The sequence below is a fragment of the Cryptomeria japonica genome, chromosome 5 (genome assembly GCF_030272615.1).
Source record: "Cryptomeria japonica chromosome 5, Sugi_1.0, whole genome shotgun sequence".
In the NCBI taxonomy this organism is placed as follows: domain Eukaryota; kingdom Viridiplantae; phylum Streptophyta; class Pinopsida; order Cupressales; family Cupressaceae; genus Cryptomeria; species Cryptomeria japonica.
This window is the reverse complement of record NC_081409.1, coordinates 648,255-661,339: the sequence shown is the minus strand read 5'-3', so window position 1 is coordinate 661,339 and position 13,085 is coordinate 648,255. Positions and strand designations below refer to the sequence as shown.

General features: G+C 37.3%; 1 protein-coding gene across 3 annotated transcripts in view; it reads right to left on the bottom strand.

Moving 5' to 3' along the window:
- LOC131073130 (dol-P-Man:Man(7)GlcNAc(2)-PP-Dol alpha-1,6-mannosyltransferase) overlaps positions 1-13,085 on the bottom strand; it is a 291,571-nt gene that overhangs the window by 152,870 nt on the left and 125,616 nt on the right. For all 3 annotated transcript variants that reach the window (XR_009112833.2, XM_058009516.2, XM_058009515.2), the window contains 2 exons: positions 7,407-7,465; positions 1,741-1,812 (listed from right to left, as the gene is read on the bottom strand). Coding sequence is in view for 2 of the 3 variants with exons in the window: in XM_058009516.2 (XP_057865499.2) it covers positions 1,741-1,812; positions 7,407-7,465 (131 nt within the window). In the remaining variant the exon portion in view is untranslated. The remainder of the gene's footprint in view (positions 1-1,740; positions 1,813-7,406; positions 7,466-13,085) is intronic.

The window sequence follows — 13,085 nt, the reverse complement described above, 5'->3', positions numbered from 1 at the left end:
AGTGGGTTGGTGCCTACGAACATTGTAAAAGAAGATTTATATAAAAGCATTTATTGCCGTGGTTTTCTCTCGTAAGGGTTTCCACGTATATATCTTGTGTTCTACTTGTGTTCATATTAGTTAGATCACATATGAATGTTGGTATGCAATGAATATGTTAATGAGATAAGCTATATATAATTGTGATTGAAGTTGAAAAAGTTCAAATTGGTAAAATTAGTTGTTATATTGATTCACCCCCCCCCCTCTCAGTATAACCGTGTGCTCTTCATTATTTTCTTCCCCCTCCGCGATTTCGGGCTTAGGAAGCCTTTTGCAAAGTTTTTATGTCTTACCTCATCACGCGATACTTCACATTTCGGCCTGTGAGGAAGTTTTGTGAATTTCAGCCCGAAACGTTACTTTGCAAGATTTAGATTCTTTATCATCTTCTTCCATTTTCGGCATGTAGGCCATTTTTTAGAGTTTTAATGGTTTTCAACTTTCAGAAAGCGAATATAAACTTAGCATTTTGACACTCGAAGCCGATTTGTAAGCTATCCTTGTATTTCGACTGAGACGTTCTCTCAAGTCTGATCCTTCACTCACTGATTTTAGGGTTTACCAATTCATTTGTGAGACTTTGACTCTTGAATGGAATTTTCGGGCAAATGGAGTTGATGCTTGCAGAATGGGCCTTAGAGGCCAAAATTGGCCTTAGCGGCATTCAACTTGGACTATCTCCCACGCGAAGAACTCAGATACGGGGTCCCCTGTCAATGATGGGGATGGGTGTGCGATATGCACATCACATCATTTTACCAATATTGGCAGCATTTGTTGCATTTGTTCTTGTTGTCTTCCAAATCTTTCTCAAATTGTTAAACTGATCATGGAGCTTGTCTAATGGAAAGATCCTTGCATAGCAAGCTCAAACAATGTTCAACAAAACTGCCCAGTTTTCATATTGCAAGTCTCGATACAAATGAGTCTCTATTTTGTAGGCACAAAATTTTTGCAAACATCAAAGTCAAATCTACAATCAAAGGTCATTTCTGCACTCAAAGATCATTTTCACAAATCAAAGTCAAATCCACAACATAGATTTGACCTCACACAAATTCTAAAAACAACCCAACTCTAATTTCATCATTCTTCTTCCAACACATCCAAACTCATGCAATTTTGATCTACCATTCAAAAGAAATGATCACATCTTTCAATAGTTACCTATCAACTATCTAAATAAGCTAAGTGCTTTCCCTCTTCATTTCCAGGTTTCCAAATTCTATCATATAACATGTTATAGCTGTAAATCAGGTTAATGGAATTGTATTACTTATTATATTAATTAAACCTGATTTTAGTAAAGAATTCATTTCATTTCTTTACAAAACTAAACTATGACTTAACCATGATTCCATGATAAGAATAACAACATTGACCTTTAAAAATGAGAAGCTTAATCCAAAAATAACTTAACTTTCATTGATCTATTTAGATCATAATATGATGTTATTAATGGTTTGTCCCATGCACCATCAATTTAAAAAGACTAGGGCTTTAGTAATAAACATATGCATATTTTGTCCAATAATATACAAACTAAGAAGATGCTACTTTACCATATGTATCATTTGCCTACATATAATGTTATGATTTTAAATCAAAATAAGAATTTTGTAGAAGAAAGCTCGAGATACAGAGAAATTCCTTAAGAAACAAAAAATTGCAATTCAATAAATGCCCAAAGTTACATACCAACAGAAGTTGTAAACCAATTGGACCTAAAAGCAATACCGTGTCACATCGGAACACAATGGTAGCAAAAACCTGCATTCCAAAAATAACAAATCAACGCAAACACAAGAATACAACAAAAAACATGACAAATTAAATAGAGAAATAAAGAAATAGAGATTTAAAATTGAACTTTCACATCTTTTCTTTTACAATATGTTTCCCACACCCCTGTTCTATTTACTTGCATCTTAATTTAATCATAAGTTTTCATATCATAATCATAAGAGGTGCTGCTGTTGCAAATTACAAATTCAGCCAGTCCAGTTTTTATTAGAATATTTAATTATATTTTAGTCAGTTATATTTAGTTCTTTATTAATGGTCATTTAGCTTTCTGGTTTGTTTAGTCTTTTAAGTGCAACTATTGCTTCTTTTATAAGAACGCATAGTTAGCTTTTTAGTTTTAAATTTTTTAGCTTTGTTTAGCGTTTAAACTTTTTAGCTTCATGTTGAAGCTTTAGTTTAGTGGTTCATTCTTTTTAGAACACCATCTTGTAATTCCTTTATATACGTTGTATATTCATGAATAAATTATTAGAACACCATCTTGTAATTCCTTTATATACGTCGTATATTCATGAATAAATTATTCAATTATTTTTCATGGTATCGGAGCATGATTTAAAATATTTAGAAAATTTATAATTCTATTAAAATTATTTTAGTGAAATTTTTTAAGAGTTTTTTTCTTTCCATGTGAATACTTGTTTGGAAAAATGCAAGCTAGGTTTTTCGTTTTTTTTGCAAGGTTGCTGTGAAAATCAAAGTTTTTTTTGCAGGAGAGTTTCTAGCGCAATTTTCTGAGATCGAGGGTTTTTCGGGAGCCACAATTTTTGCGTTTTTCTCTCTGCACACGCATTTATTTCGCACAATTTTTTCTGTGTGACCTTCTGCAATTTTTGGTGCCCGCGTCCATGCTATTTCCGCGATTTTCGTTGGGTTTTCTGCGATTTTGCAATACGATTTTTTGTCATTTTTTTTTGCAATTTCCTGGTGTCACGACCTCAAAAACTGTGTTTTTTGCACGTCTTCGTGCTAGAGTCTATGTCCTGTGCGATTTTTTCAGTAGCGCTCTTTATTCACGCAATAAAAAAAATCTCTGTGGGTTTTTCGATGGCAGTTTTGGACCTCCACGTTTTTTTTGGCAACCAACGATGGTGGCAGCTAGGGTTAAGCCCTTTTTTTTTACGATTTTTTGAACAAAAGAATATTGTCTATTTTTTTTACTGATTTTTTATTTTTAAATCAATATTATTTTCTGTAGATCATTATTTTTCTAATTTTTTTAAGAAAAATTACAGGTTTTAAATTTGCAAGAAATTTTAATGTCTGGGTTTTCAGCAAACCTCGAAATTCACACATTGGGATTCATGCCTCAATTATGTTCCAGGGTTTCAAATTCTTTGTGCAGTTGTTTCTAATATGATTTTTAAATCAGATTCTTTTGTCTCGTTTTTTCGTGCCACGATCTCCAAGCATTTCCACTGCTAACTGCTCAACCAGTAAGAACTACACCGGTGCTCCTGCATCAAAACGTTTGACAAGAGTCAAGCTTTCTTTCTGAAAAATATGTTTTCTATCATGATGGATAAGAAGATATCTATCCAGGCACATCTTACGAAGATCAAAGACATTTGTGACCAATTGGAAGCTATAGGCTGAATAGCCTACCCCGATGCTATGAGCATTTCATTGATACGCTCAATAACTCTTCTACTAGTGTTGATCTAAAGTTTCCTGATCCCTGCAACAATCTTCTGCAGCAGGATCGATGGAAGCAACACTAGTTCGTTCACTGAATAAGCCTTCATAGCTAAAGCCTCAGATACGAATAAGGGTAAAGCTTAGTCCTTCTATGAAGCAGTCACCGGTGAGGAGGGACCTCAAGGAGATCAGTCCAAACCGATCAGCAAGAGTAAACACAATGGAAACACACAGATATGATGGATGTAATGCAGAACAGATAGTTTTATTGCATGAAATTTGATTACATCCAACTGGTAACAACCGGGTTACAACATACCGGCACACATACCTGGTAGAATAGGTCACAACCGGGACCTAGAATCAAAAGATCTATCTTCTAGGCACAAGCTATCTATATGATACTCTGATTGATTGTAATTGATTACATTCTAAAGCATGATTACAAATATATATATATCAATCCAAAGGATCCAATCGGCCCAAAAGGGATCAAAACCAGAAGAACAAGACCTAACGTGCAAAATGAACAAGGTCGGCCTCTGCCAAGAGATTCCTCTGGAAAATCCAAAGGATGAAACATAGCAAGGTCGGCCACACACCAAGAAACATCGAGATCAACGCTCAAGGCTCTGCAAGCTTCGGAATGGGTTCCGGTAGATCACCAGAATATGTCTCAAGCAATCGGTAACAGAGGAACAACAGGTAACAAGAAACTGTCATGGAAACCGGTAGTGATATCTTGTCGGTAAGTGATCCAAATGAGATGCAGTCTGGAAGCAAGAAAGATGATCAAGTCTTCAAGTAGAATCCAACTCCACAGGATCCGGTGAGCCAAAACTGGGACACATAGAAAGGAAAACTGAAACTGCAAACAAAACAGAAAGGAAAATGTTTTTGGTTGATACAGGATTGCTGTGAACTGAGGATGCTCCTGCATCATTCTAGCAGAAGGGACAAGGTCCACCTCAGTAGTCTTCAAAGAATAAAAGTGTATAGTGTAACTAATATCATCAGTTTGGCCATATGAAGAAAGATTACAGGAAATTGTTGGCATCTGTGCAATCTAACTAGGGAGGGTCTCAAGAGCAAGTGCAGGCTCATGTTGCAGAGTGTTTTGAAGAGGAGTCAGTGTTCTACGCTTTGTGATAAGCAAATATCTTGTTCCTAGGTTTTCATGATTTTTTCCTGAAAAATTGTCTGAGCGTTTTCTCACAATTTTCCTGAAAAAATTGTTCGTAGGTTTTCACGATTTTTTCCTCAAACATTGTTTGTTGGTTTTTTCGATTTTTTCCTCAAAAAGCATCTGTAGTTCGCGAAGTTCACGTAGAATTTTGGTTATCTGGGTTTTACCCTTTTTTTTCCCAAAAAACAATGATTTGTAACCTTAGCTTTATGGGTTTTTCGATTTTGTCCTAAAAAATCGTGAATTCTCTTTTGGAGAGTTCCTGTTTCAAGGTTTGACGGTTTTTTCCATACAAATTGTGCTTTGTTGCACTCTGTTTTGGGTTGCACTTGGATTTGTTGGGGCGAACATCTGCAACCATCATATCTTGCAGTCTGTTTTGGAATTGTTGGAGCAAATTTTACGGTTTTTATTGAAATCATGTTTGTTGCTCTTTGGAGGGATTGTCGATTTTTCCTCAAAATCGTGGTCTCAAGTTTTTTTGCTTTTGTAAATCGCGTGTGACAGTTCTATAATTCACGTGTGAAGGTTACATCAATCGGACGGAATCAGCTATTCTTGGTCATTAACACTTTGCAAATCCTGGGAGGGTCTCCGCAACAGCAAAGTGTTCTGTTTGTGATCAAAGGACCTGCAGTGTCTTCTATCGGGTACATAGTTGATACATTGACCATTAAGGGAGGGTATTAGAATATTTAATTATATTTTAGTTAGTTATATTTAGTTCTTTATTAAAGGTCATTTAGCTTTTTAGTTCATTTAATCTTTTAAGTGCAACTATTGCTTCTTTTATAAGAACACATAGTTAGCCTTTTAGTTTTTAGTTTGTTAGCTTTATTTAGCATTTTAAGCTTTTTAGCTTCGTGTTGAAGCTTTAGTTTAACGGTTCGTTCTTTTTAGAACACCGTCTTGTAATTCCTTTATATACGTTGTATATTCATGAATAAATTATTCAATTATTTTTCAGTTTTTGTCTTTGTTGTGCAACTCATGTAAGGGTTTTTGGCTGTACTTTGTATCAGCATTATTTTCATTTGCAGAATATTGCCATATTATTATTGTTTTAAGTGCTAAAAGAAATTCAATATTAGCATATATTATTGTTGTTCAATGTTTGGTTTAATTACTGCTGTCAATAGAAAGGGGCATTACATTTGAAGTCATTACTACTTTAATACTGCCAACATGCAATAGGCTTCACAGTTGGGTTTTCTTGATGTCTAGTTCTAACGCGAACAAATGAATGATGGGTTCAAGCACCAAGGACACTTTTACAGGTCAGTTGTTACAAGAAGCATTCATAATTCTGAACATCAGAACCTTGAGATTGGCCAAATTGTTCTAGGAGATAAAATTTTGCAGAATCCATGGATTAAGTACAATTATAAGTCTCTTAGATGTAACATTAGTAGGCTACCACCAAAAATGGGGAAATGTGATAACGCCAGGTGTATTTTATTTCACAATTTAATGGGAAAGGACTTGGATTCAAAGGCATCCTGTGACGCAAAAGTGGGACAGGAGTTGGATAGACGAAAGTAAAGAGAGAAAGCACTTGCATAGAATCTAGCTGTGTAGGAGGCAAAAATGTTCAGCATCAGTACTACATAGGATTATTCTTATCATACAAGCCTAGCAGATTTGTTAATAACATGATAAGTGGGTGCCTCTGGCCATAAAGAGAAAACATCATATACTCATTTCTGTAATTTTAGCCAATCTTGAAATGATCTAAAATTAAATGGAAGCATGAGAGGCCAATAAAGGTGGCAGCAGCATACTAGTAGGACTAAAAATAAGCTTGAATTGAAGAAAATTAGAAGGATTTGGAGCACTCACTTCCAAGCATGAACTTTTCTGCACTTGCCATCATAGGATGTCAAGTTTCAGGTCAAGGGTTGGTCAAGGGTTAGTCACCCTATTGACTAGTAGATAGGTTTTATTGTATTTTTACAATTCTGGTACTTTTGTTTTGATAACATGGTAAGCCATAGGAATCATTTAAGGCATTAAACCTTAAATACTTATGTTTCAGGCATAAGGCCCCACACAATTTATCATTCCCAAGCAGATGGTAGTTTGAAGAAAATTTGAACTCCCTCACACTAATATAATACAGGTGGTTATTTCACACTTGAGTTTCCTGGTTGTGAATCATAATGCCAAACCCTATTCACCAACCAAAAACAAATCAATGAAGGATATCACTGTCATGAGTAAAACCCACCAATAAGACAAATGGAAATCCTCATATAATTGCCCAGTAGAATAAGGTTAAGTACAATACCACAAGGATTCGACTATTTTCATGAAAGTGCACTAACCATGAGCATTACTCTATGCTCTCTGATCTATAGCATTAAAATGGTTACTTTGCACTTTGTTCATAACCTAGAAAACCAGTAGCATTAAGAAACTTGTCTTGGTAAATTGTAATATCCCTCTAAAGGATTCTGGTTGCTCAAATTGAATTAAGATGTGCCCCTCTACTGTCCAGTTTTTTTTCAAAGATGCCAGTATTAGAATTAACATAATGAAAATAAACAAAATTAAAAATACGATATACAAGTTTTTTAGTTGATTAGTTAAGTTATCTTACAGCATGAAAACTGTAGATTAATTCAATTTGTGCATTTCATTGAAGCGAGATAAAGTTTGATCTATTAGAACAAAAAAGGAAACCAACGCTGAAAATTTTGAGCACTACACTATGTGATTGTAGAGTACTGTATACCAGGCAGTTCAATGTTGCAAACTGTTGTCCATTTATCCAGAAAGCATACGCCATGATCACTGATGACAAACATTGCAAAAATATTATAGTGAGATGGCAATTCAATAGGTAAACCACAAAATATAACAAAGAATTGAGCATAAAAAGAACATTCCAATTTATGTGAGAAGAACTGTTACAGATGTTCAGCCATCATACTCATGAATGAACTGACTTCTCTGAGAAAAGCATAAATGTTTTGATTAAAATCTAAACTAATGTACATGTTTTTCAAGCATCTTCACCATTCAGTCCTGGATCACGTATGAAATGACTTGTGGAACCTTGATTTCGATAATCAAACTCACACATACTGGAAGGGAGATGATAAGGTCGCAAGTCTCATTCTTGATAAGACTCTCATGTTCGCTTTCAATGGCCTTTTCCCATTTCAATTTTCTTTTTGCCTCAGACAAACCTGAGGCTCATATACTCCCTAAATATTTGCCATAAAAGCAAAGTTGATTGTGTTTGGCTTGCTCTTGTCTCTCAACGATCTATCCTCAAATCATTTTACTTTCTTGAGCATATTCATTGGAAAGGCCTGCACCGCACCGAAAAGAAATGGAATCTTGAAAAATATGAGAGATTTCCCAGACGTCATCGCATGGAGTTATGAAGATCTCAAGACTTATGACACTGCAATTATCACTCACACGATCCCTTTGAAGCCAGGAAGCAAACCGTTTAGGCAGAGACAAAGGCCAGTTAATCCTTTGCTAGAACCCCTAATATATCAAGAAGTTAAGAAGCTGCTCTCAGCCAAAATCATCTTCCCAGTAAGACATTCGACATGGGTCGCCAACCTGGTTCCTGTCAGAAAAAAAAATGGAGAGATCAGATTGTGTGTTGATTTCAGAAATCTCAACCGAGCTTCAGAAAAGGACAATTATCTGCTACCATCGCTGGATGAAGTGTTGCAGATTGTCAACGGGTCGCAGATGATGTCTTTCTTGGATGGATATTCAGGTTATAATCAAGTTTTGGTCGAGCCTGAAGATCAACTGAAGACCACTTTCACTACCAAGTGGGGAACATTTGCATACAAAAGAATGCCTTTTGGACTTATCAATGTCGGGGCCACATTCCAAAGAGCCATGGATATCGCCTTCAGGGACCTAATTAGGAAATGCATTATTATATACATGGATGACATCACAGTTTTCTCCAGAAAAAGAGAAGATCATGTGGATGACTTAAGAAGAGTCTTCCAAAGGTGCAAAAGGTATGGTGTTTCTCTCAATCCGAAAAAATGCATATTTGGGGTAACAGAAGGAAAACTTTTAGGACATGTCATTTTAGAAAGAGGAATCTCCATCGATCCTGAAAGAGTAAAAGCTATATCTTCTATCAATTTGCCAGCCAGTAAGAAAGAACTCAAATCATTCTTCGGCAAGATCAACTTTGTCAGAAAATTTATCACTGGATTTGCTGAGATAGTCAGACCTTTGAACGAGATGCTGAAGAAGGACGCAAAGATGGAATGGTCGCCACAGGCCAAGAGGGCATTCAAGGAGATAAAGACAACAATCGCAGAAGCGCCAGTATTGATCAGTCCTGATTACCTCAAACCCTTCTACCTGTATTCCTTCGCTTCTGACTACACTTGTGCTGCTATTCTCACCCAGAGAAGTGAAGAGAGGGACGAGAATCCAATTGCATTCATGAGTACCCCACTGAAAGATGCAGAACTCAGATATCCCAACATTGAAAAACAGGCATACACACTGGTCAAGGCCATTAAAAAATTCAGACATTACCTCTTAAGGGCCAAAATTTATGCAATAGTACCAGATGCGGTAGTCAAAACTCTCCTCATGCAAAATGAACTAGGAGAAAGAAGAGGCAAGTGGGTCGTCATTATCCAAGAGTTTGATATTGAAATCCAGCCTATGAAACTTGTTCGAAGACAAGCTTTAGCACAGACACTGGCAATTGACGGACCCGGATTAATCCAGCAAGTTTATGAATTAGAGGATGTCACCCCTGATGAATGGTACAAAGAAATTGTGACATACCTACTCAACAACAGATGCCCTGCTCGCATGACACCCACACAGAAAAGAGCACTAAGAATAAAGTGTCAACATTATATGCTTCAAGGATCCGTTCTATATCGCAGGAATCACGAGGGAATATATCTGAGGTGTGTTGGCAAAGATGAGGCCAAACAAACAATTGAACATTTTCACTCCAAGTTTGGGACTGGACATGGAGCCAGCCTCGCTACAGCTCATCAAATCTTAAGAGCAGGATATTACTGGCCTACACTTTTCAGGGACACATTTAATCATATCAGGACTTGCCACACTTGCCAAGTCGCAGCTTTCAGAGAAAGGAATCCTGCCATGCCGCTAAATCCAATAATCGAAGCAAGACCATTTGCCAAATGGGGAATGGATTTTATTGGTGTCATCAACCCCGCATCCTCGGTACAACACAGGTATATCATCACTGCTACTGATTATTGTACCAGATGATTGGAGGCTCAAGCTCTCAAGGTATGCACTACCGAGGCCGTAATTAAATTCCTGGAGGAAAACATTATCACGAGGTTTGGATGTCCTTATGCATTGGTTTGCAACAATGGCTCAGCCTTCACATCATTAAGATTTTCAAATTGGGCTTTTGAGTATGGAATAACCCTCAAATTTTCATCAAATTTATTATCCTCAGGGTAATGGGTTAGCTGAGTCAACTAATAAGAACCTACTCAGTGTTATCAAGAAATTACTAGAAAGAAGTCCGAGAGAATGGCATACCCAATTAAGATTTGCCCTCTGCGCAGATAGAATCAGGACCAAGAACGCATTAGGGATTTCACCTTATTTTCTGGTTTATGGCCAAGACCCGGTATTCCCCATGCAACTCAGGATCCCAACCTTGAGATTTATTCAGGAATACATGGAAGATACTGATGTTGTCCAGGCCCGATTAACACAATTGTTGAATCTTGAGGAAAAGAGAGATCAAGCACTGGAAAATTTTGCAAAACATCAAGGAGTTGTGAAAAGATGGTTCGATCGACAAGCTAGAGTCAAGGCGTTCCGGATCTCAGATCTTGTCTTATACTGGGATAAAGCACACGAGAAGAGGGGAGAGCATGACAAATTTGATAAGCTTTGGAAAGGCCCTTATCAAATTTCAGAGATTTTGGGAGAAAACGCATTCAGACTGAAGACTTTAACCGGAGAAGACGTCCCATTGCCTGTCAATGGGAGGTATCTCAAACATTATTTCCAGTCCTAGGATGCAAAAGGCCTTCCCTTGTACATAGCTAGTTTAGTTTGCTTTCGTTTTTCGTTTGTCTGGTTTGTTTTGTTTTGGTTTGCCTTTCGCTTTGTTTTTGGTTCTTAGTTTAGGTGTCTTGTTTAGGTTAGTTGTTTGTCCTGAGAGGTATCCATTTGAAATTGGGTGATTTTTGTCATGAGGCACTCTGACTTCTCGCTAGGTTGTTGGTTTCATTTGGGCAATTATGAGGTCTTTTGGAAACGCAAAGAGGTTTCTTTTGATAAAACTTTGAGTCAAGCCGTATTTGCAATGAAGTAAGATTAGCTTATTGAACTCAGATATTTTTGTCCTCCAGTTATTATATCTTTTCACACTTATAATCTCCAAGTCATTGTGGTTTTCAGGCAAAGCTGTGATTGGTGAAAAATCTAAAATCTGGCTTCAGCGCCACCGCAATCTTCAAACCCTAGTGAGCTTCACTACTTGCAAGCCAAAAGAATTGATGGAACAAAAAAGCAATATCCAAAGGAGAAAGTGAAAATAAAAATCAAAAGGAAAAGAAAATGAGCCGACGAAGAAATATCAAATTGGCTAAAGGGAACATACGAATAACTCCATCGGGGCTATAGACGCCTGGCTGGCAATGGAGCAATGTTCGTGAGCTTGCGGCGATAACCTCGTCGAGACTATGGATGTCTGACTGGCAGCGAGGCTCTATCCAGGATGCTTTTGGAGTTCAGATAAAACTATGTAGCTTATCACAGGGGAACCTGGAGGATCATGATTGTCTTGTTGAGGGGAATTAACTCATTTGCACACACATGGGTAACTGTGGACTTAATACTTTGTCTCAATATGAGAGTTTCTTCTTGTAAGTGTTGTTTAACTCCTTGTTTTATTGAGGGAGGTTTTCTGAGTTTTTTCTTCAAGAAGGATTGATTCCCAAATGTTTACCAACATTCTCAATGGTGTCGCCAGATGTTGTGACCATTTCACACATCGCCCCATTAGAATGGGGACCCCCTCTTTTCGCTTTTTGTTTTGCCTGTTCTTCTCTCTACTTTTAGGGTTTTGAGTGAGAGAGTTGTCTGTCTGGGCTAGGGCTAAACCTTAGGGGTTTCCTCTGATGTTATTCAAGCTGAGTCCAGTCAAATTTTGAGAGTTATTAAGCATCCTCCCCAAGATTGAGATGGTCAAAGTAAGGTAAGCCTATCAGGAAGGTCAGATAGGTCTCAGGTTAGGTCTAGATTCAAGAATTTTTTGAGGTAAAGTCCAAATTTGTCTAAATGTTAGCATTTTGAAGATGAAATTGTGTATTCTTGCCTACGTAAATTTTGATCAAATTTTGGAAGCAAGATGATGCCTGAAATAGAGATTTCGCTCCTGTCTTTCACTGGAGGCCCAGGGCGAAATTTATTCTATGTACAATTTCTTGTTTTGAGAGGACTTCCTAACTGGTTCCTGGCCTTGAAGATGACCTAACTCTGCCTGGCGAAGTGATTGGAGACTTAAATTTTGAATATTTTAGCCAAAAAGGATAAAATCGCTCCTGTCCCTCTCCAAGGGACCAGGGCGAAAATGTTATTTAATGCATATTTGTCACTGACTTTTCTATTTTGTTTTGTGTAGGGTCTCCAAGAGAGATAATTGGATGTGTTTTGATGCTTCTGAAGATTTTGAAGGCATGGAAATGAGGCACTTTGGCCTAGAAGGCAAAAAGCGCTCCTGTCCCTCACTGAAGGACCGAAGCTTGAATTTCAAAATTTGCACTATTTTTGCAAGATTAAAGTGATTTTACGAATTGAAGAGGTCAAGGGAAGCATGTTTTGTCCATTGAATATAATTTAAGTGGTCTACAAAGGAGTAAATCAACCCAAATGACAATAGGCGCTCCTGTCCCTCACTGAAGGACCATGGCATTTTTTCAAGTTTCTCCTCTTTGTTTGAGATTTTATGGCAAAACTTGACTTGGATGGGAAGGACGAATGATGTTTTATGCCTTAGACGCGATTGAGGGTTTAAAAGACAAGGAAATATACCATGAAGTAAAAAGGCGCTCCTGTCCCTCTCCAAGGGTCCAGAGCGATTTTCTAAAAAGTGTAAATTTCTTGCAAAGACAAGGCAAGTGTTGTGATCGAAATGAACGGAAGAAGACATGATTAGCCCATTGAAGATAATTTGGAAGGCTAGCAAAGGACAGACAAACTTGAATTTACAAAAAGCGCTCCTGTCCCTCACCAAGGGACCAGGGCGAAAAACATATTATCTAGCTTTTCTCTCCAAATTTGGACAAATCTAGGCCAAGGCGCAAGTTTGAAATAATGTTTAAAATGCTTCGAGGTGGAATTGAGATGCAAGAGTTGCAAATTTTGATGACAATTGGCAAAGGCGCTCCTGTTCCTCACCAAG